The 23,050-nt window shown below is 43.8% G+C and overlaps 1 protein-coding gene across 1 annotated transcript in view; it reads right to left on the bottom strand.

Moving 5' to 3' along the window:
• The window catches only part of sdk2b (sidekick cell adhesion molecule 2b), a 143,175-nt gene that overhangs the window by 7,033 nt on the left and 113,092 nt on the right, over window positions 1-23,050 (bottom strand). Inside the window, exons 32-43 of the mRNA XM_038975331.1 lie at window positions 21,221-21,356; window positions 20,723-20,779; window positions 19,930-20,031; window positions 17,722-17,837; window positions 17,345-17,531; window positions 15,987-16,124; window positions 15,218-15,376; window positions 14,871-14,996; window positions 13,626-13,790; window positions 13,206-13,346; window positions 11,697-11,835; window positions 4,754-4,886 (exon numbers count right to left, since the gene is read on the bottom strand). Of these exons, the coding sequence (XP_038831259.1) occupies window positions 4,754-4,886; window positions 11,697-11,835; window positions 13,206-13,346; window positions 13,626-13,790; window positions 14,871-14,996; window positions 15,218-15,376; window positions 15,987-16,124; window positions 17,345-17,531; window positions 17,722-17,837; window positions 19,930-20,031; window positions 20,723-20,779; window positions 21,221-21,356 (1,599 nt within the window). The remainder of the gene's footprint in view (window positions 1-4,753; window positions 4,887-11,696; window positions 11,836-13,205; window positions 13,347-13,625; window positions 13,791-14,870; window positions 14,997-15,217; window positions 15,377-15,986; window positions 16,125-17,344; window positions 17,532-17,721; window positions 17,838-19,929; window positions 20,032-20,722; window positions 20,780-21,220; window positions 21,357-23,050) is intronic.

The following is a 23,050-nucleotide window of genomic DNA, read 5'->3' as shown; positions in this document are numbered from 1 at the left end:
TCTTCCACCCTCCCTCCTTTCCCTTCCTCACTCCCTCTCTTCCACCCTCCCTCCTTTCCCTTCCTCACTCCCTCCCTCTCTTCCACCCTCCCTCCTTTCCCTTCCTCACTCCCTCTCTTCCACCCTCCCTCCTTTCCCTTCCTCACTCCCTCTCTTCCACCCTCCCTCCTTTCCCTTCCTCACTCCCTCTCTTCCACCCTCCCTCCTTTCCCTTCCTCACTCCCTCTCTTCCACCCTCCCTCCTTTCCCTTCCTCACTCTCTCCATTCCACATCCTTGTCCAAAAGAAACTCAAGGGTCCTATTGTGGGATCTACACTAAAATAAGATGCGTTAAATTATGCCCTGAGGTGGTACAGCCTGTGAAATGGTGATTCCTTCGAACACATTAAAGGCTAATTAGGGGAGATGCTATGAATGGGCCAAGGCTTTAGGCATGAAACTCAGCTCTACACAGTCCCCGGGAGAGTTACCCTTCTATCTAAGGAAAAGAGAGAGACACCATACCAGCCAGTGGCAGATCCAAGACTGCTCTTTGCATAATTATTATGTTAAGTAACTAGAGTATCTAGAGAGATTAAGACTTCATCTCATTAACATGTGGAATATTTCTGACTGCCGTTTTCTTTGGCGGAGGGTGGTTTTCATTTTCACGTTGATAGCAACATAAGGTTGAAATTTTATGCTGATGAATTGCTAAAATATGCTGCTGTCGACATCATCTGTATACTTCTGGCCCTTCTTTGTACACTGTGTTAACTAACCTCCAGACGAGCTTCAATGCCATACAACTCTCCTTCCGTGGCCTCCAACTGCTCTTAAATGCAAGTAAAACTAAACGCATGCTCTTCAACCGATCGCTGCCCGCACCTGCCCGCCCGTCCAGCACCACTACTCTGGACGGTTCTGAATATGTGGACAATTACAAATACCTAGGTGTCTGGTTAGACTGTAAACCCACTGGCTCCAGGTCATCTATAAGTCTCTGCTAGGTAAAGCCCCGCCTTATCTCAGCTCACTGGTCACCATAGCAGCACCCACCCGTAGCACGCGCTCCAGCAGATATATTTCACTGGTCACCCCCAAAGCCAATTCCTACTTTGGCCGCCTTTCCTTCCAGTTCTCTGCTGCCAATGACTGGAACGAATATCAAAAATCACTGAAGCTGGAGACTTATATCTCCCTCACTAACTTTAAGCATCAGCTGTCAGAGCAGCTCATTATCATTGCACCTGTACATAGCCCATCTGTAAATAGCCCATCCAACTACCTCATCCCCATATTCTTTTTTATTTTAAAATAAAATAAAGTGGGTGGGCATAAGCCCACCCACTTGGGAGCCAGGCCCACACATGGCTGCGCCACTGCCCTGTCATGTGAAATCCATAGATTAAGACCTAAGGAATTTATTTCACTTGACTGATTTCCTTTTATGAACTGTAACTCAGTAAAATCGTTGAAATTGTTGCATGTTGGGCTTATATTTTGTTCAGTATAGATGGGGGCAAGAGTGGAATGCATAGTTGGGTCTTCAGTGCTGTTCTAGCTGTCAAACTCTTGTGAACTTTATCTTGGGAATTGGGGTTAAAAGAATCTCCCATAGCCCCTCCATAACCCTACACCCTATCACCCTGAGAGAGAGAGAGAGAGAGAGAGAGAGAGAGAGAAAGAGAGAGAGAGAGCGAGAGAGAGAGAGAGAGAGAGAGAGAGCGCGAGAGAGAGAGAGCGCGAGAGAGAGAGAGAGCGAGAGAGCGAGAGAGCGAGAGAGAGAGAGAGAGAGAGAGAGAGAGAGAGAGAGAGAGAGAGAGAGAGAGAGAGAGATGGATCATGGATTATAACAGAAAGGGAGGATGGGGGTGCACTATTTCACTCTCATCATTGTTACAGTGAGCACAGCAGGACCCCCAGGCAGCAGACAAACACTAGGACAGTACAGAGGGAGGAGGATGAGGTGTGTTTGTGTGTGTTTATGCGCTCGTGTAAGTGTGTGTTCGTGTGTGTGTAAATATGATTATAAAAAGTTGATTGCGGAATCCCCTAAAATCCAGCTGTACATCATTTGAGACAGGGATTTAGTGTGACTACAGAGTTTTAACCCCCCCTGCACACACACTGCTGTTGTTTAGGATGCACATATTCATCAGAGAGTACTGACAGATTTGGCTCTGGGCTATTGTCTGAAAATGTAACATTGCTGTCTCAGTTTAACATCAAAAATCTATGTAAGGAATTATAGTCTTTTATTGTCAAGTATTTTCTCTGTTTCTCTCTCAATTCAATTCAAAGGGGCGTTATTGGCATGGAAACGTGTTTACATTGCCAAAGCAAGTGAAATACAAAACAAAAGTGAGAAGACACAAAACAACATTTCATTAAAATAATCTTTCTCTATCTTTTTATGTTTTAGTGACTCTAGCATACTCACATCCTATTCCATTTTTGTTTGGTTCCAGGAAGTGACATCATATGACTTAATGGCATTTTAATAATGCTACAGACGAACCCTCGGAGTAGTTCCAGTCAAAACAATCATCTGCGTTGTTATGGGAGACAATCATAACACAGCAGACGTTTTTCAATATGGTGTCTATGTCTCAGCTCCAGTAACACACAACGTCCATGGGTGGAGGACACACAGATATTTTCTTTCCTCTCCCATGATGGAGCGACACACTGGCTGAGTTCCAAATGGCACTCTATTCCTTCTATAGTGCACTACTTTTGAAATGGGGCAATAAGGCACTACAAAAGGAATAGGGTGCCATTTGGGACATAACCATTATCTTCAAACCATCTCCCATCGCCTCAGAGATGAGCTCATTCCATTCTCTACCGCTGGTCTCTATCCAGAGTGTCACACACACAGACACACAGAGAGACGGTGACACTTGACTGAACAAACCGCCTAAGTCAACACTGTCTCCTGGCTTCTGGAGACTGTTTGTCTTGTCTACCTGCAGACAGCCCAGGCACAGTTGTGGTGGCCTGGTTGCCATGACAACCCCACATTAACTTATTTTTCTTCCAAATCCCTTCTTAAGAGGAAGACAATAGCCAACTTATACCTGCCACTGAAGGACTGGACTGGAGGCCTATAGGGCTTAATGAAGACAGCCCCAACCCCAACCCATGCGTGCGTACGTGTGCGTGTGTGAAAGCTGATGACCTGGAGTTATCCTCTCAATAAAACTTCAAAGGAGCATCACATTCCTGGTCATCTGGGTGATGATATGGCTGTGCTGTCAGAGGGGATGGCAGGGGAGCCGCGGGGCTAAGAGGTACAGGCTAGGCTCTGTGGGCTGCCAAGCCCATCAAATGGGACTCCTGCCTGGCCCCCTTAAGTCTGGGGTGGTGGCAGGGGTTGTTGAAGGGCTGGAGGGCTAGATATGGCTACTGTAGTTGAACTTGTTTGACAATACAGGGGTGTGGAACGGTAGATATGTCAGCCTGATGATGACATGTAAAAATGTCTCATATTGGAGGATGTTTTGGTTGTAGGGAAAGATCCTGTCCGTAGCAGTTGATTTGGTGGGAGATTTCTCCATTGATGTGAAAGAAGCTAAGCTCTTGATAAGGTGGAGAGAGACTTCTGGCTCTTTGGAATTCACACTGGGATGGATTTAGTAGAAACGGAATCCTAAATGGCACCCTATTCCCTTTATAGTGCACTACTACAGTGCCATAGAGCTCTGGTCAAAAGGAGTGCACTATATAGGGAATAGAGTCCTAGATCATTTGGGAAAGCTAGAGTAGAAAATTCTAAGATGAAAGAAAACATAGAAGGAAGGCTGAAACCAGGGGATTTTAGAACCGCTTTCCCCTCACTTTCATCTGACTGCCATCAAAACCAGACTACCAACCACAGGGTTTTCACACAAACCACAAGAGCAGAGTACAGGAGGGAAAGAGCGTGAACAAAAACAGCAACAAGAGGATCAGTATAGACACAGGGGGAAACGAGCTAGCCAGGAAAAAGATCAAAATGAAAGGCGAGATTCAAATTTCATTTGAGATCTGAGGGATAAAGAGAGAGGGAGATAAAGAGAGAGAGGAGAAGCAGAGAGAGAGAGAAAGATGAGAGAGAGGAAGCGAGAGAGACATCCAGTCCATTGATGAAAGCTGTTCATTGGGCCCCAGCCCTGTCTGTCCCTCTGATTCAGCAGATGCCAACAGCAGACTGGGACCGGTATTGAGGGGCATTATGGGTAACGGTTGCCCAAGACGAGGACAGGGCTGTGGAAGGAATCCAGTCTAGGCCTGAGAACACAGCCGACACTCCAGTCTGTGTGTGTATGTGTGCATGTGCATCCTCTGTGCTTGATTCCGACCACCACCAGAGCTGGGCACAGGCCACTGGCCCTACTCCCAGAACCTGCCTCCAGCTCAGACTGACAGCCCCATAGAGACCAGGAGAGACATGGGACACATTTCACTTCCAAACCTATCAATGCCCTGAGTGTGCTCACAGACAAGGTTACATTAGATCACAACCAGGTGCCTGGATAATGTACTGAGCCAATCACTCTGGCGTGCTGTTTCCTCTAGGTACAGATCTAGGATATAGCTGCTCCTCCCCCAGGTCTAATCTTAACCATTAGTGGTGGAAATGCTGTTGCCACACCCCTAGATCAGCATCTAGGGGCATAGCATCAATGTGAAGGTGAGGTGCAGAGGGATTCAATATGTTGACAGACAGACAGTGTGACATACAGTGAGATGGGAGACGTTAAGAGTAGTAGTACATACTGTTGGTACCTGAGAGTCTGATATCTCAGATGGTTTCTCGGTCAGGCTGCTGCTCTCAGCCGGGATCAGATCGTTGTACTTGGTGGTGCTCAAATCCTCATCAGAGTAGTTAAGACTGCCTGGGCTGGGCCGAGGAGGAGACCTGAGGAGACAGGACCATATTTATATATATATATTTATATATATATATACATACCGTAAAATGAAACCATCAAGTGATGGATTTTAAACAAATACATGCTGTCATCGAATAACCCCATGCCATGATTAGATAGTGAAAAAACACACCAATCTCTTTCATAAGTTTTTTAAACAATACAAGCTAATTTACCAACATTTCTGAAAATGGATATATAGCATTTTGGAAACAGAAAGTTCCATCCTCTTAAGCAAATTGTATCAAATCACACAAAAAATCACGCTCACACATCAGAGTGACATGGCACAGAGAAACTGTATGAAAGGAATCAGGGAAACAGTTGAAGGATACACAGGGATGATCAGTGGATCGTACTGAACTGTCTCCAGGCACTTAACACTGATAGTCTACTTTCAAGGGATAAAAAGAGTGTTCCCTCTAATATCTGATGGAGACACTACATTGACTTTTGGTTTGGGTAGTGGTGGGAAGGGGGCAGGGTTGTTTATTATCAGGATCATGGGACAGCCATTAGATCCCAGCCTGCCTGCAGTCAGCATGAATCATCTCTTCTGATTAAACACTGTGGGCTGCCTGTGCATGCAATGGCTCAGTTAGCCTTGTGACCAACTCATGAATTGAACCCTTATGAAGTGGAGGAGCTCACTGCATAGGCAGACATCCCCATGCAGTCTCACATAGGAAGGCTCAGGATGTGTAGGTTAGGTTAAGTTCGCTCTCTTGTAAAAGTTATCATCCATATGAACCGTGAAATCCATGTAAGAGTCAACAGCCATGTTTCATGGAGCATGGGTGACACTTTAAAAACCTCTCCATTCATAGATAAGTGTCGAGTGGAGGTTTACAAGAGCACGATTTATGAGTATGGAGTGAGAGATCTTTATGAGCAGTGGAGTGAGTGAATAAGTGTAGTGGATAGGGTCAAGGGGAGGGTATTAAGAATGCTTGTTATGAGAGCGAGAGGGGGAGAGAGAGAGACCTCACAACACCTACAAGTGGTTCCCTCAGAACAGCTCTCTCAAAGCACTCAAGGGTTCTTCTTAAAATTCGTTGAAAAAAAGATGGCTTTGCGTTCTGCATAAGTTCCTCCACATTCTCCTCCCTCTGTCCCTAAGCCTGTTAAACAATCAGACATCTGTTTTTGTTGATTGGCCCTGGTTGGTTAGGCCGGGACAGCCTCTCTCAATCTCTCTCCCCTCTTTCTCTCCCTCACTGTCTTTCTCTCTCTCTCTCCCCCAGGCCACACCAAACTGTTCAGTTTTACAGTCCAAAATCAACCTTATTTTGCATAAGTATTTTTTCCACAAATATTTTGTTTAGAGGTTGAGTGCATTCCCAAAACCAAACTTTGAAATAAAAGATTGAAACATGTTCAACTCTGAGCGTTTGTTCTGACACCCCACCCCCATTTGAAGTCAAACTAAAATCTTAAACCTAGACTTTCAAATCTATTATCCCCCAACATTTGACAATTGGGGAGCCCCCCCTGCCAGAAAAGCAATGTACATGTATTTATTTTTTGTCCTGCTGTATCTGGGGCTCTGTAATAGACACATTGTGTGTGTGGGGGGGTGGGGGGGAGTAATCACAAGCGTGGTACTAACAAATTTGAACTAAATCCCAACCCTTTAGAGAATCACGGAGAGAGCTGCAATTCAATTACATCTAATACTGTTAATAATTTGTAACAAGATTACATGTAATATTCTTGGATGCAGGAGTGAAATGATCACAATGGAAATCTATTCATGTATTATTGACATGTTCTATAAGTTAAAGGTCATGAACAGTCCAAAACATTTTTTTCTTGAAATTGGATGATATTTGAAGGAAACCTGATCAAAGTATAAAAAATGACTGTTGCTTCTACATTGATGAAGTTTGATCATAAAGTTACTGGTCTCCTCCCCATGTCAAACACTTGGATTCAGGAGGTTGGATTATTAAGGGGATACGGTGACATCACCTTAACTCTCATTTTAATACACCAATGGTAACATAATATTCTCTTACCTAATGTAAATAAGTACCGCCTTATAACCAACATCATAGAAGGTGTGTTTGCAGAGGGTTGTGGTTTATATAGCTAGATACTCTACTGGTGCCAATATCTGACTAAGTTGTCAGCAAATATAATTAAAAGTTTACCCCATTCATCTATGGCAAAGATACTTATATATTTACTCTTTCATCTCTTTCATCTGTGTCTGGTGTTACTAGCTAGCTATGTCTTCAGCCAGCATGGAACAAAAGGGGGGAAGGGTCAGTCAAAACTCAGACGCAGTTGTCAAGTCAACACATGCTGTGAACTGCATCACAAGAGACATGCTAAATGTGAAATGTATATCAAAAAATAATTTATGATATAATTGATGCAATTTCAATGTTGTTTGAGTTGCTTTGTGTATCACCAAATTTGCTTGAGATGACTTTACTGCAACACTTCTCACTGCATCCAAGTTGTTTAACAAGAGCTGTCATGAACATAAGCTCCCGCCAACTCAGCCTGTCTTTTCAAACTTCCTGGTAGTTAGCCATGAGAGTAAAAGTACTTTTCAGAAAGGGGAGTTCAGGACCTTTCATTTTGGCCCATAAATGGCTGTTAGTAGATCCTTGATCCTATAACCTCCACCACTGTGACCTTGCTGACAGCCCTGTTAGATAGAGGAGGACACACAGTCACTAATGAAGGACTGCACCGCTTGATAAGTGATACAAGTTGCAACATAAGTTGCAACATTCTCCTTGCTCCTCCAGATAAGGTCCGGATCATGTTGAGCTAGCTCAGGTCTCCCCTGTCACGTCCCAGCTGTCTGGAACCTGGACAACGCTAACATCCATCTTCCTGGAGCCGTTGGAGGAATTGCTGAGCAAGTCTGCTGTCCATTTGCTGTTGGATCAGAGCCTATCCCAGCCCAGCCCAAGTCTGATGTCTGTCTGCTGTTGGCCTTAACGTCCCCAGACTGACATAGACAAGACAAGTCTCCCTTCGTCATTTAGATAAAAAGCAGTTCACTGTGTTATAACATGTCAACACAAACTCTCAATGACAAACCTGTAACTTCGTCCGATCACATTCTCCCCTCTGCAGTAAGATCTATACAAATCTCCACTACTAATTCAAATTGCTTATTGGTCCTGGGCTAATTTCACGCACCAGACGTTACAACAAGATGCACATTGGGCTGTTCCACAATAGTCTCTTCTGTGAGTAAGGACTGGTTCCACAAGATTAGTCGTGGCTGGGATAGCCCTGCTATGAGCAGACAGGGTTAAGGAGTGAATGTGAAGAAATGTTATTGTCGGCCCTGTGGGAGATTATGATAAACTTCTTGTTTAACAATTCAGAGGAAGCTCTGCTCAAGACCCACTCCTCCCCTCCCTCCCTCCCTCCCTTAACCCTCCGCCTCCCTCTCTTCCCCCATCACTCAGACGCTCATCCACTGTTGAGTGAGGTGTGAAATATTTAACAGTTCTCAAGTGTAGAGGGGTAGTAGCACACTCTTTACCCTCTCGTAAACCACCAAATGTTGTATTTTTTTTAATGTATTTATCCTTTATTAAACTAGTCAAGTCAGTTAAGAACAAATTCTTATTTACAATGACGGCCGACGAAAAGGCAAAAGGCCTCCTACGGGGACGGGGGCTGGGATTAAAAATGTCAAAAATAAATAAAAAATATAGGACAAAACACACATCACGACAAGAGAGACAACACAACACTACATAAAGAGAGACCTAAGACAACATCATAGCAAGGTAGCAACACATGACAACACAGCATGGTAGCAACACAACATGACAACAACATGGTAGCAACACTACATGGTAGCAGCACAAAACATGGTACAAACATTATTGGGGACAGACAACAGCACAAAGGGCAAGAAGGTAGAGACAACAATACATCACACAAAGCAGCCACAACTGTCAGTAAGAGTGTCCATGATTGAGTCTTTGAATGAAGAGATTGAGATAAAACTGTCCAGTTTTTGTGTTTGTTGCAGCTTTATAAGCATTTTTATAAGCATAAGGTTTTATAAGCATCAAACAGTGGGTCTTGCGACGGTTAACAAAGATGACCAGTTAGAGTGCAGGAGTATAGAGTGCAGTGATGTGTCCTATAAGGAGCATTGGTGGCAAATCTGACGGCTGAATGGTAAAGAACATCTAGCCGCTCGAGAGCACCCTTACCTGACGATCTATAAATTTCGTCTCCGTAATCTAGCATGGGTAGGATGGTCATCTAAATCAGGGTTAGTTTGGCAGCTGGGGTGAAAGAGGAGCGATTACGATAGAGGAAACCAAGTCTAGATTTAACTTGCCTGCAGCTTTGATATGTGCTGAGAGAAATAAAGGTGAAATACAAATACAAATAAAAAGGACAGTCTTGCCATACTCCCAAGTACTTGTATGAGGTGACTACCTCATGCTCTAAACCCTCAGAGGTAGTAATCTAGTAGGGGTAGTAGGTGGGTGGGTGTATAGTGAATGCCTAAGGGGTGTAATCCACCCATACACCCCACATCACCCCCTCCTCTGCCCCCTTCCTCAGGCCCGTGGGACTCATTAACAGTAGGTGCTCTAGCGTTCCACAGCACAGTGCACTCTGGGAGTGCTTCAAGCTCCTTTAACTCACACCCTCATTCCTTCACGTATCACTGTAGATGTAAACACACTGGCTCAAACAACACAATAGAGCAACACTGTTTCAATCCTCTCTTCCTCAGAGTGAGGAGATCCAGTACGGATAGCAGGCTCCAGTTATTCCCCTCCTTACACCTCAGCTATGGGGAGTTCAAAGATAGCAGAGGTACATCTGAGCATTCCTCCTCTCACCCCTCCTCTCACTCCTTCTCACCCCTCTTCTCACCCCTCCTCTCACTTGGCTAGCTGGCTGCTCCTCAAAGGCCAGGGCACCTTTGATCCTTCCCCAAGGGCAAACACACACACACACCTCCCGTGGATAAAGGACAGGGCAAATTCCCCCGGGCACTGCATCAGAACATCAGAGCAGAGGGCACCTGGCTCTCCAGCTGGTTGTTGTGAGCTCGCTCGCCGTCAGTCCCAAATGGAGCCCTATTCCCTATTTAGTGCTCTACTTGGGATGCTCACACAGTCAGTCAGTCACACTCATCTTAATACTATCTCCTCTAACCTAATACCATCGCGCTGGCAATACTACACACACAATTACACACTCCACACAGAGCCTGCAATATATTGCAATGTGGTGGTCATTCCTAATGTACTGATAAAACACAGAAATAAAAGACCAATTCCAATAGTGGCAATGCTGTGATCGCTCATAATATGGCAAGACAATATGAATACACACTGGGTACGGTTGCAAAGGGAGGGCATATTACTGCTGGAAACTTTCTAACGTTACCAGTAAACTACCAGGATTTTGGTAACTTGTACCTTGTTGGGTACTTCAGATTATCACAGGTGTCTTTAATTATCTCTGGCCCTCTGTGGGGCCTTATCACATGTAAAATACATCAAATAATCAAATAAGATGATTTTAGAATAATGACAAAGCTGTAAAACATTATCCTGAATATAAACCATTAGCTTAGTGAATACCATTTGTGTTTAATATGAGGGTTTCAGAATCCAATTATCCTTTATATATTTTATTAAACCCTTTTTTTACTATGTCAATATGTCTTTGTTGTAAATGTTTTGGCGCCAAACTGATGGCAATTATGAAAAAAGTCGATAGTTGGAAGAGTTGCAGAGTTAAGTAAAAAGAATACCATTGTTGATTAGATGCTTTTTTAATTAATTAGTCTATTTTCTCTTGAACCATATGGTCTATCCACTAGAAACTCATGGACAATATGGACACAGACATATATATATACATATATATTCTTTTTTTTAATACTATATATGAATACTTTTCAAGTATAAATTACCAAAATTACCATAAATTACCAAAATTATAGACATTTCTGGTAACTTCGGTAAATTAGCGGTAGCTTTGCAACTGGGGTGATCATCTAATGGAAAATAAAGGGTCATGGGTTTATAACTGTGACTCAATCCATATTCAGTCCCTCCTGGTGAGTTTGGTCAGCTGCCATTCAGATCACTGGTCCAAAGTGCCAGACAATGAGATTAACAGAGACAAGGTAATGAACTCATCAACAGTTAAGCTGTGGACAGTGGAATATTCCAGACCTGGGTTCAAAAACAATTTCAAATACTTTGGCTGGGCTTGATTGATCTTGCCTGGTGCAATGGAACCAATAGAATAGTCATAAAAGTACAGATCCTGCCCATCTGGCAATCTAGGCAAGCTAAAGCGAATGCTTAATGTTTTTGAAAGATTTTAAATAGTACTTGAACCCAGGTCTGTAATATACTGCCTCATTAGAAAAAGCAGCAGTTCTCTGTGTGTACTGTTTTACAGTGGAAACAGAGTTTTATAGGAGTATCCATTCCAATCCATTACAGCATAAAGTCCTTTCCATCCATCCATCAGCCTCAGTTGGACTTCTCAAGGCATGAGGTCATAGTGTTCCTCAATGACAAACACAGAACCATAATAATTAGTATTGTGTACCGTATGGTACTGTATACAGTACCATAAACATATTCAAACCAGTCAATTTAATGGGGTAGTGCAAGATTTTGACAATAAGTCAGATGAACTCATGGATACCATTTTTATGTCTGCGTGCAGTTTGAAGGTAGTTGAAGGTAGTTTCGCGAACCATAGCTAACTAGCGTTAGCGCAATGCCTGGAAGTCTACCAGAACAGCTAGCATACTAGTTACTGACCTGGTGTAGACGCCGTTCTTACGGCAGAAGGAGTTCTTGACGGACAGCCGGCGGTTGTTGAGTTCCAGGGCGGGGAAGCGTCCCTCGTCCAGGCTGACCATATCTCCATGGGTCAGGGCATTACAGTTAGAGTTGTTCCCTGATGAACACACATAGGGAGACACTGTGTGACCACAGGCCAGAGGGATGGACGGACAGGCAGGTGGGGGTTAGTGATGCTGTGAAGAGGATGCATGGATGTTGTATTATGTATGTCATGTACAGAAGCCCACTCTAGTACTGTTTTAAAAAATTAAAATTTAGGGGTGGATCAGCTTTAGTACTGTTACTATTGTATGGTTGTGTCCCAAATGGCACCCTATGGGTCCTGGTCAAAAGTAGTGCACTACATAGGGAATAGGGTGCCATTTGGGGCATACCCGTTGAGTTCTATAGAAACACAAGATGATCGATCATGAATGGATGTTATGCATATGCTATGTATTGTACTCTACCACTACTACTGTTACTACTGAGTTCAATAGAAACTAGAAGAGTGCCTGGAAATACCACAATGATGTCATCACCAGTATATTAGGTGAGTTTAGCCAGGAATCTAAACATTGATAACAGATTCCACAAGATTCAACAACAAAAAAACTGCCTTTAAACCTAAACAAAAACAAAGTCCAGGTCAATAGCCTTATGAGATGATGTTGATGGACAGACACAGATCTAAAATGTGTCTTGTTGCTTCTCTGACCTACCCTCTGACCTACTCTCCCCCTGCTTTGCAAGTGCTTTGATCAGCAGACTCCAAGGGCCTGGGTCTACAGTATGAGAATATTATCCCTGCCTATGAGTGAAGTGGGAATCTACGAGAAGGAAAGGGTCCAAACATCTACTACCCCCCTTACACAGCAGACCCCTCCAAGGGCATCTGGCGGCAAAGCTGTCGTTCTGCAAACATTTAGTCACTATAACGAGCTGATTTGTAAACGTGCACCGGTCCAGTATTCCATGAGGGGGGTTACAGGGGGTCTGTGAGAGTATCTCTGTGTTAGAGAGCAGAGAAGGGAGGGAAGCGAGAGACGAGAGAGAAGGGAGAGAAGAGAAGAAAAGACCTCTTGTGTTTCAGACCCGTGGGTTGCCCCAGCCTGGCAGCCTGGCACTGGCAGCGCCACACAGCAGAGAGAAGTGCTGAGGCAGAGGAAATACCTGCTGATGTCAGAGAGGAGCAGACTGTACAACTAGATAGGCCCCCTACTATACTCCTCCTCTACAGATCACTGTCTCTTTCTCTCATTTCTCCCTGTCTCTCTCTCTCTATCCACCACTTCTCCCTCTCTCCCCCTTTACTTCCCCTTTCCCCTCTTTCTCCTTCTCTCTCTCTCTCCCCCCATAGGCTATATGCCAAAAGTAGACCACTGTAGAATAGAAATACAGAATCTTTGAGATAAAAAGGAACATAACAAAGACCTTGTTGTCTAGTAATATGATGCTGATCATGTCTTCCGCTCGACCTCTCACCTGATTCAGACTTCTTGGCGTACTTCTTGCTCTGTCCTCTGATGATAAGGATGAAGACCAGTAGGAGGATGAAGATGAGTCCCACGAGAGCCACCACCACAAGGAACCACCACTCCTCATAGAACGGCGCCACCTTTTTGGCTAGAGGAGAAGAACACACGCAATATAACAACTGGACTAAACACAAGGACAGAGCAGGGAGCACTGATGCAAAGGTAGCATCTGAAAACTATATATTTTCTGTTACACTGATTATTCTTAAATTCTATAAAATGAGGTAAGATTTTCTCATTGATTAACATGAAAACCTGAAGTTCAATTACCATTGTGTCCCAAATGTCACCCCTATGGACCCTGGTCAAAAGCAGTGCACTAGGGAATAGGGTGACATTTGGGACATAGATATATGAAATAACTCACCAGATATGGAGGCTGAGGGTGGACTAGGAGATCCGTAGCCGTAGTCATTCACTCCAATGACCCGGAAGTCATAACTAACTCCTTGCTTCAGAATGTCCATGTTGAAGGTGTATGACGTCACTTCCTTTGGGATGTCCTTGATCAAGATATCCCACAAGCCTTCATCTGTTGGCAGAGTAGAAGAAGTAGAAGAAGGTTTTTGGATGAGTAGTAATCAAACATGAAAAAACTGCGGTAAACGAGACTGAAAGCCCATAGAAAAGCCCATTTAAAAGCCTATACGTTAGTATAAAACATAATCTGCCTATATCCAAGGTAATTCAAACCATATAAACATCATGCAATTCATATTGTAAATCTCCCATAATGCTCTCTTGTCTTTGAGAGGTACACAACCGTATAAAAAGACAGTAGGTATGATTCACAAGATGGAATATTATGGGATGTTTCATGTTTGCTTTTGTAATGGCTGCCAGAATCCATAAGGGCTAAGTGCTAATAACCATAAATCTTCCTAGGAGTTTGACGTTTATGGAGTGCTCAAGAACATCAGCCAACACCAGAGTTCATTTAAAGTTTATGTCACTCGTGAAGTACGGAGATATGAAGGGTAAAGTTAATCTGTAGTAGCGCCAGGAGTTTTTCCTGACAATGATAAACTGTGACATAGTAACTAGTAATATGGACAGCTGAGTAGTCCTACTGATGTTGTTAGGGACAGGCTCGTATGCTACCAAGTGAATCTGCATGATACTTTCTTAACATCTGGGGCTCAGTGCCCCCCACTCCCATCCACCCATTCCTCAAGTCACCAGTGGTGTAATCCATCCCTCTCTATGTGCCTCCATCCATCATTCCTCTATTCCCGCTGTACAGCTGTCAATCACAGACGAAACCTGTCGTTACGTCTCAAGCTCCGCTGCACCCCAATCAATACTCCATTAAAAGAATAGTGAGTAAACATCATCGTCTGTTGGGACCATATTGACACCCTATTCTAAATCATATTATTCCTGTGGAAGCAAGTACCAAGCTGGGTTAACAGATTGCATGATTGGAAAGGATTGTGAACTGTGGATCAATCTGGAAGTATCCAATATGTCCACCAGCGCCAGAAATGAAAACTGTCCAGAACATAGTTCGCTGGAGATGTACAGTTGAGGCCCTTTGCTCCACTAGAAGCTAAAAGGAATAAGTCAAGCAAGTGGAGTCCAGTCCAGTATGTCACGTGTTGGGTGTATATACCTGAGGGTCTGGCCTCGATGACGTAGCGTGTGATAGGCGACCTCCCGGGGTCACCGTTAGCCCAGTGGATAGTCAGAGCTGAGCCATAGCGAGAGATGAAGGGCTCTCCAGGGGGGCCGGGGGCTCCTGCATGGTGGTCAAAGGTTAGAGAAAGGTTTGAGGGTCAGGCAACCTCAATATACCTTCAAAATATTAGGGCATATTCAGGGCCTAAGCTTAACTTGAGATCCGCACACTCTGGCATTTGTAAATCATTCATTGATGTCAATTAAGTATTTGCACAGAAGGTTGAGTTAAGTGTGCATATTGCAAGTCAGGATATGGGCCTCAGCCAGAGGTAGACGAACCTTCCCCAGGCCCCATGGTGATGTTAGCCTCCACCTCAGGCCCATAGGTGAACGTCTTGGCCCGGATCCTGAAGTTGTAGGTAACCCCGTCAGCCAGATCCTTAATCTTCATCCAGAACGGGGCCCCTTTGACGTCCACCGTCACTATCTTACTGACGCCTGGGGGGGAGGGGGAGTGAAGACAGTCGGCACAGGCCACGGTAGACTCTAGACAAACACACCACATTTAGAGTGGGGCTAATACCCAGTGACTGGATTGGAACAACACACACACACACACACACACACACACACACACACACACACACACACACACACACACACACACACACACACACACACACACACACACACACACACACACACACACACACTGGCACACTCCAACAGTTGTTGGGACATACATGGGAAATGAATGAAAAGGGTTAACATAGCAACATTATCAACTGATTCAGCATGCTATTTGGCGTCAACAAAGGAAATAATGGCCACCACTCACTCAGCAATGGAAAAATATAGTTTTTCAATGTAGTTATTAGGTATGTTGATGTTTAGCCTACCCTCATACAGTGAGAGAGACTCAGGTTGCGTCCTAAATGACACTCTATTCCCCTATATAGGGCACTACTTTTGATAAGGGCCCATAGGGCCCTGGTCAAAAGTAGTGCACTACAAAGGAATAGGGTGTAATTTGGGATGCATCCTCAGAGATGGGTGAGTTGTCAGATGTGAGGTGGGATGCGTCGAACAGGTTGAGGGGGTGTCTTACCGTCCACAGGGGTGCAGGGCTCGTAGACCAGCCGGTAGCCCTCCAGGATGCCGTTGGGGTAGGTGGGCTCGCCCCAGGACACGTTGACTGAAGTAGTGGTCAGCTCACTGAAGTGGATGAAGCTGGGAGCGCTGGGGGCTGGAGGTCAGAGGACACACAGGTCAGAGGTTAGGGGGTCAGAGGAACGTACAGTTATATTTTGGATTGTGTACATTAGGATGGCCCTTTGACAGACTAGCGTCCAGGGGGTGTACTTGTACATCAAGCTGCCTCACACTACAGAAACAAGAGATAGGCTCCTGCTTCTATGACCCTTTCCGGCTCGCATTAGCCAAGGCCCTTTTTATTGTCTCAGCCTCTTAACCCAGGCCTATGTGTGCATGTGATGGATGGTCTCGATTTTGAAGACGCAAAGTCATTTCAAAACTATTGATGATGTGCTGTTTGCTTTTAGAGTCATTTAATGTCCCCAGGGCATGACAGCCATCATACCGTCAGGCTCCAGTAATAATAGGCTAGTGACATAGATGAGCTTGTGACACTACTACTGTACAAAGAACACAGCTCTCCTGTTCTCTTAAGTCGTTGAGCAGGACTATTTGGAACCCTCAAACACAGGCTTCATTGTGTGATGAGCCTCCTGCTATCAGCCCTGTGTATCTCTTCTCCTCCCTCTCTTGCCCTCTCCTCAACACACTTGTCATCTGCTTCCATCTATTCCGTCTCTCGCCTAAAAGGTTAGAGCACATCCCCCCTCTGTGTCTTCCAACCCACGCCTCCCCTCCCCCTTGAGATATCAAACACAGCAAACTGCAAAAAAATTTACAAGGGGATCGGATGAAAAACACATTTCTACAGTGACTGTACAGAAAGGAGGGGGGAGGATGATCTTTGGAGGGAAAAACAATCTGGCGACTGTCTTATGTTGCTATTTAGATCACTGTGCCAGAGAGAATGCATTTCCAAGAAACCACAGGAAGGAGTTTTGAGACAAAAAACTCCAAAGAACGAAAAAAATAGCCTCTAAACATTTTCATACCATCTCATACCAAACAAGACTGTCCAGGAAACCAGCGGATGAGTCAAGAGACTGAAAGAGGCCATTGATAGGGAACTGATGTTTATGCCGTGTGGTTTCTAACATTTCTGGCTTGGCATGCTGACACCAACATTAGGTGCATCGTATAAAAGCTCACAGATAGAAACCCTTGGAATGTTTGAGGGAGTTGGAGGAGGAATTTGAATTTAAGTCAATAAAATTGCTTTCCTTTCATTTTAAGAAACAGACAACTCCTGTGGGTTTCTTTACATGGCAGTATACTGTTTACTGTATACAATATACATGACAGTATCCTTACCAGCCTGCTGTGTGCGGCCCCTGGTCGGGGGGCTCCGGGGCCCGTCCCCAGCTGCGTTGAAGGGGGCCACACTTATCATGTAGGTGGTGTATCCAGTCAAGTTCTTCAGCTTGACCCCTCCCTCTGGCAAGAACAGGGTCCGCAGCCTCTCTGTCTCGTTCTTACGCTGGAACTCCCAGAAGTACACCTGGAGGGAGGAGGAGACATGGAAAACAGACACATATTAGCTCATAGTAAAGATATCCTTTACATCCCACTGTGATTAAAGACTCACGCAGAAACTTGTAACTGTTAATACATTTGAATGATTTTGACTGTAATGATTAAAATGATTAGAATTCTATGGTATGGAATTCTTGTGAAACCCTCTAACTTACCTTGTAGCCCTGGATGTCTCCGTTCTGAGTGTCCAATGGAGGAGACTCCCACGTCACATCCAGCTGGGTGGCCGTTGCTGTTTGGATGGCCACGTTCTGGGGTGGGGCAGTGGGTACTGTGAAAAAAGAAGGAATAAAAATCTAGCAAAAACTCAGGTAGAAACAAAACAGAAGAAATATCAGTGGAATCAGTTTCAGTGGGTTTTTCTCCTCACTGCTTCTGGAAACACTACTGTCTAGCTGCCTGTGTGTGGAATGATAGCTTTACAGATGAGAACAGGGGAAACTACTCTCACTTTATGCCCAGGCTCACACAGTCACATTTAATAAAAACAAATTTATCCTGCAACCTGAATACATTTGTAAATGGTACCAATCCAATAAACATTTGCCAAGAATAGCTCGACAAGCAGAATCCCCCTGCCTTCAGGGTGGTCAGATAGTCTATAGTTCTACTATTCTGGGTGGTCAGATAGTCTATAGTGCTACTATTCTGGGTGGTCAGATAGTCTATAGTTCTACTATTCAGGGTGGTCAGATAGTCTATAGTTCTACTATTCTTGGTGGTCAGATAGTCTATAGTTCTACTATTGTAGGTGGTCAGATAGTCTATAGTTCTACTATTCTAGGTGGTCAGATAGTCTATAGTTCTACTATTCAGGGTGGTCAGATAGTCTATAGTTCTTATATTCTAGGTGGTCAGATAGTCTATAGTTCTACTATTCTAGGTGGTCAGATAGTCTATAGTTCTACTATTCTAGGTGGTCAGATAGTCTATAGTTCTACTATTCTAGGTGGTCAGATAATCTATAGTTCTACTATTCTAGGTGGTCAGATAGTCTATAGTTCTTATATTCTAGGTGGTCAGATAGTCTATAGTTCTACTATTCTAGGTGGTCAGATAGTCTATAGTTCTACTATTCTAGGTGGTCAGATAGTCTATAGTTCTACTATTCTAGGTGGTCAGATAATCTATAGTTCTACTATTCTAGGTGGTCAGATAGTCTATAGTTCTACTGTTCTATCTGACCACCTAGAATAGTAGAACTATAGATTATCTGACCACCTAGAATAGTAGAACTATAGACTAGGTGGTCAGATAGTCTATAGTTCTACTATTCTAGGTGGTCAGATAGTCTATAGTTCTACTATTCAGTGTGGTCAGATAGTCTATAGTTCTACTATTCTGGGTGGTCAGATAGTCTATAGTTCTACTATTCTTGGTGGTCAGATAGTCTATAGTTCTACTATTCAGGGTGGTCAGATAGTCTACAGAACTACTATTCTAGGTGGTCAGATAGTCTATAATTCTACTATTCTAGGTGGTCAGATAGTCTATAGTGCTACTATTCTAGGTGGTCAGATAGTCTATAGTGCTACTATTCTAGGTGGTCAGATAGTCTATAGTTCTACTATTCTAGGTGGTCAGATAGTCTATAGTTCTTATATTATGGGTGGTCAGATAGTCTATAGTGCTACTATTCTGGGTGGTCAGAGAGTCTATAGTTCTACTATTCTAGGTGGTCAGATAGTCTATAGTTCTACTATTCTAGGTGGTCAGATAGTCTATAGTTCTACTATTCTAGGTGGTCAGATAGTCTATAGTTCTTATATTCTAGGTGGTCAGATAGTCTATAGTTCTTATATTCTGTGTGGTCAGATAGTCTATAGTTCTTATATTCTGTGTGGTCAGATAGTCTATAGTTCTACTATTCAGGGTGGTCAGATAGTCTATAGTTCTACTATTCTTGGTGGTCAGATAGTCTATAGTTCTACTATTCTTGGTGGTCAGATAGTCTATAGTTCTACTATTCTTGGTGGTCAGATAGTCTATAGTTCTACTATTCTAGGTGGTCAGATAGTCTATAGTTCTACTATTCTAGGTGGTCAGAAAGTCTATAGTTCTACTATTCACGGTGGTCAGATAGTCTATAGTTCTACTATTCAGGGTGGTCAGATAGTCTATAGTTCTACTATTCAGGGTGGTCAGATAGTCTATAGTTCTACTATTCAGGTCCTCTGTTGAGGAAAGGATTGAAATGAGAGAGAGAGAGCGAGAGAGAGAGAGAGAGAGAGAGAGAGAGAGAGAGAGAGAGAGAGAGAGAGAGAGAGTGTGAGAGAGAGAGAGAGTGTGAGAGAGCGAGAGAGAGAGAGAGAGAGATTGTGCGTTTGTTGTGTGTAACCTCCCCACCTCACTGAGCGACTTACCTGCCTCTCCGACAAACACTTCCTGTGGTGTGCTAGTTGGTCCCTCCCCCACGACATTATAAACACTCATCCTGATCTCATAGCGCTTGTGTTTGCTCAGGTCTGGAGAACAAGGAACAACACTGACATTAAACAACAACCCACCATCACCCCAACATTTATTTTGACCTTTATTTGAACAGGAAGGATCCTTGATGCGAGAAACCTCTTTTGTAAGGGCGATCAATACATGCCAGAAAATACATTTGTTGATTTTGTAAATATGTCTTATGCGGTAGTTAGAATCTATCCAAGGATGTAATTGGATAGTTGTTGCGTACTGGAAAGAAATACACTGAAAATATGTGACCGTCTGGTTTTGTGATGACAAAACAAATACAAGTACATGAGCCCATGAAACTTGGACTGGACAAGCAAGTCTTCCCGGCGAATCCTATTGAACATACAATATCCACATAGACAGTAGACAAGGCATCTTTAAATCAGGGCCCACACAGTGGTCTGTTTGAGCTCACTGTCAGAACAGACAAACAAATATGGTAACGACTTCATTAGATTTAGTAAACTCAATTTTTACTGTGTATTTCCTGACACACACAAGACAAGGCAGCTGGGTTAATCATCTACATGGCTAGAGCTTACACACTGACTAACTTCCTTTTGCTTTATAACTAAATGAATGTGTGTGTGTGTGCAAGTGTGTGTGCCATCACTAGGGCTCTGTGGTGTTCAGTGTGTATTTCATCAGCAGTGAGACAGAGTGTGAAGGGTTGGCAGGCATGTGAGGACTTACTATCCAGCTCATACTGGGTGAGAGAGGACTCGCTCAGGTTTCGCACGCTGTAGGGGGCTGTGAGGGAGCAGGTGAGGGGTCAAACATGAGCGTGAGTGGGGGCAGCCAGAAGAGAGAGGGCATGAGTAGAGGAGAGACATGTCATTGCGTTAATGCACTCTGTGACTGCTCTGACAGTGCAAGAACCAGTGAAAAATACACAGTCAGAGAAACCCACAATAACTTAATCAAAGAGAAATGATATATCGCACAGATATAACATAACAGCTCTACATTAAACATAAGATAGGACTGATCATAACTGATTATAAGAGAGACTATAGAGTAAGATTTGCCATGCACAACCACAGAGTTACAGGAAGACAAGGAGGGCAAGTTTTGTACATGTTCTGATGGAGTTCTGTGTGACCTTGTGCAGAGGTTGTAGGGGACTTGTGGAGAGGTTGATGTAAGGTTGTGGAAAAGTTACAAGGAGGTTGTGGGAAGGCTGTTACTCACAGGTGAGCTCGGCCCAGGTAGCAGAGGGGCTGTTGGCAGTGCGTACGGAGAAACTGCGGAGATGGTCGTACAGGAGCTCCCGGTACCGTATCCGGAAGCCCAGGAGGATACCGTTAATCTTCTCCTCAGACGGGGGCTGTGATGACGACACAATGTTAGACTACCATTAGGACATGTTCAACATAGTCTCTCTCACAGACACTCATATTTACAAAGCTGAGCTAGCTAACTAGATATTTGATTAATTTCTAGTTAGCTACAGTTGAAGTTGGAAGTTCAAATACACTTAGGTTGGAGTCATTAAAACTAGTTTTTCAACCACTCCAAAAATGTCTTGTTAACAAACTATAGTTTTGGCAAGTCGGTTAGGACATCTACTTTGTGCATGACACAAGTAATTTTTCCAACAATTGTTGACAGACAATTCACTTATAATTCACTGTATCACAATCCCAGTGGGTCAGAAGTTTACATACACTAAGTTGACTGTGCCTTTAAACAGCTTGAAAAATTCCAGAAAATTATGTCATGGCTTTAGAAGCTTCTGATAGGCTAATTGACATAATTTGAGTCAATTGGAGGTGTACCTGTGGATGTATTTCAAGGCCTACCTTCAAACTGAGTGCCTCTTTGCTTGACATCATGGGAAAATCAAAAGAAATCAGTAAAGACCTCAGAAGAAAAATTGTAGACCTCCACAAGTCTGGTTCATCCTTGGGAGCAATTTCCAAACGCCTGAAGATACCACGTTCATCTGTACAAACAATAGTACGCAAGTACAAACACCATGGGACCCCTCCACCATCATACCGCTCAGGAAGGAGACGCGTTCTGTCTCCTAGAGATGACCATACTTTGGTGCGAAAAGTGCAAATCGATCCCAGAACACCAGCAAAGGACCTTGTGAAGATCCTGGAGGAAACAGGTACAAAAGTATCTATATCCACAGTAAAATGAGTCCAATATCGGCATATCCTGAAAGGCCGCTCAGCAAGGAAGAAGCCACTGCTCCAAAACCGCCATAAAAAAGCCAGACTACGGTTTGCCACTGCACATGGGGACAAAGATTGTAATTTTTGGAGAAATGTCCTCTGGTCTGATGAAACAAAAATAGAACTGTTTGGCCATAATGACCATCGTTATGTTTGGAGGAAAAAAGGGGATGCTTGCAAGCTGAAGAACTGTCACGACTTCTACCGAAGTCGAAGCTTCTCCTTGTTCGGGCGGTGCTCGGCGGTCGACGTCACCAGTCTTCTAGCCATCATTGATCCATTTTTCATTTTCCATTGGTTTTCTCTTGTCTTCCTACACACCTGGTTTCAATCCTACTCATTACCTGTTGTGTATTTAACCCTCTGTTTCCCCTCATGTCTTTGTCAGAGATTGTTTGATGTTCAGTTTCGTGTTGTTTGTATTGGTGCGCGACGGGTCCTCGTACCCACTTTGTTTTATTGTTATTTATAGTTTTGGAGTTATGTTTTATTTATTGTTATTAAACAACTCCATTACCTTAAGTTTGATTCTCCTGCGCCTGACTTCCCTGCCACCTATACACACGACTCTGACAAGAACACCATCCCAACCGTGAAGCACAGGGGTGGCAGCATCATGTTGTGGGGGTGCTTTGCTGCAGGAGGGACTGGTGCACTTCACAAAATAGATGGCATCATGAGGGAAGAGAATTATATGGCTATATTGAAGCAACATCTCAAGACATCAGTCAGGAAGTTAAAGCTTGGTCACAAATGGGTCTTCCAAATGGACAATGACCCCAAGCATACTTCCAAAGTTGTGGCAAAATTGCTTAAGGACAACAAAGTCAAGGTATTG

This window comes from Salvelinus namaycush, chromosome 35, assembly GCF_016432855.1.
Source record: "Salvelinus namaycush isolate Seneca chromosome 35, SaNama_1.0, whole genome shotgun sequence".
NCBI lineage: Eukaryota > Metazoa > Chordata > Actinopteri > Salmoniformes > Salmonidae > Salvelinus > Salvelinus namaycush.
The sequence above is the reverse complement of the archived record's forward strand: the minus strand, read 5'-3'. Positions and strand labels throughout refer to the sequence as shown.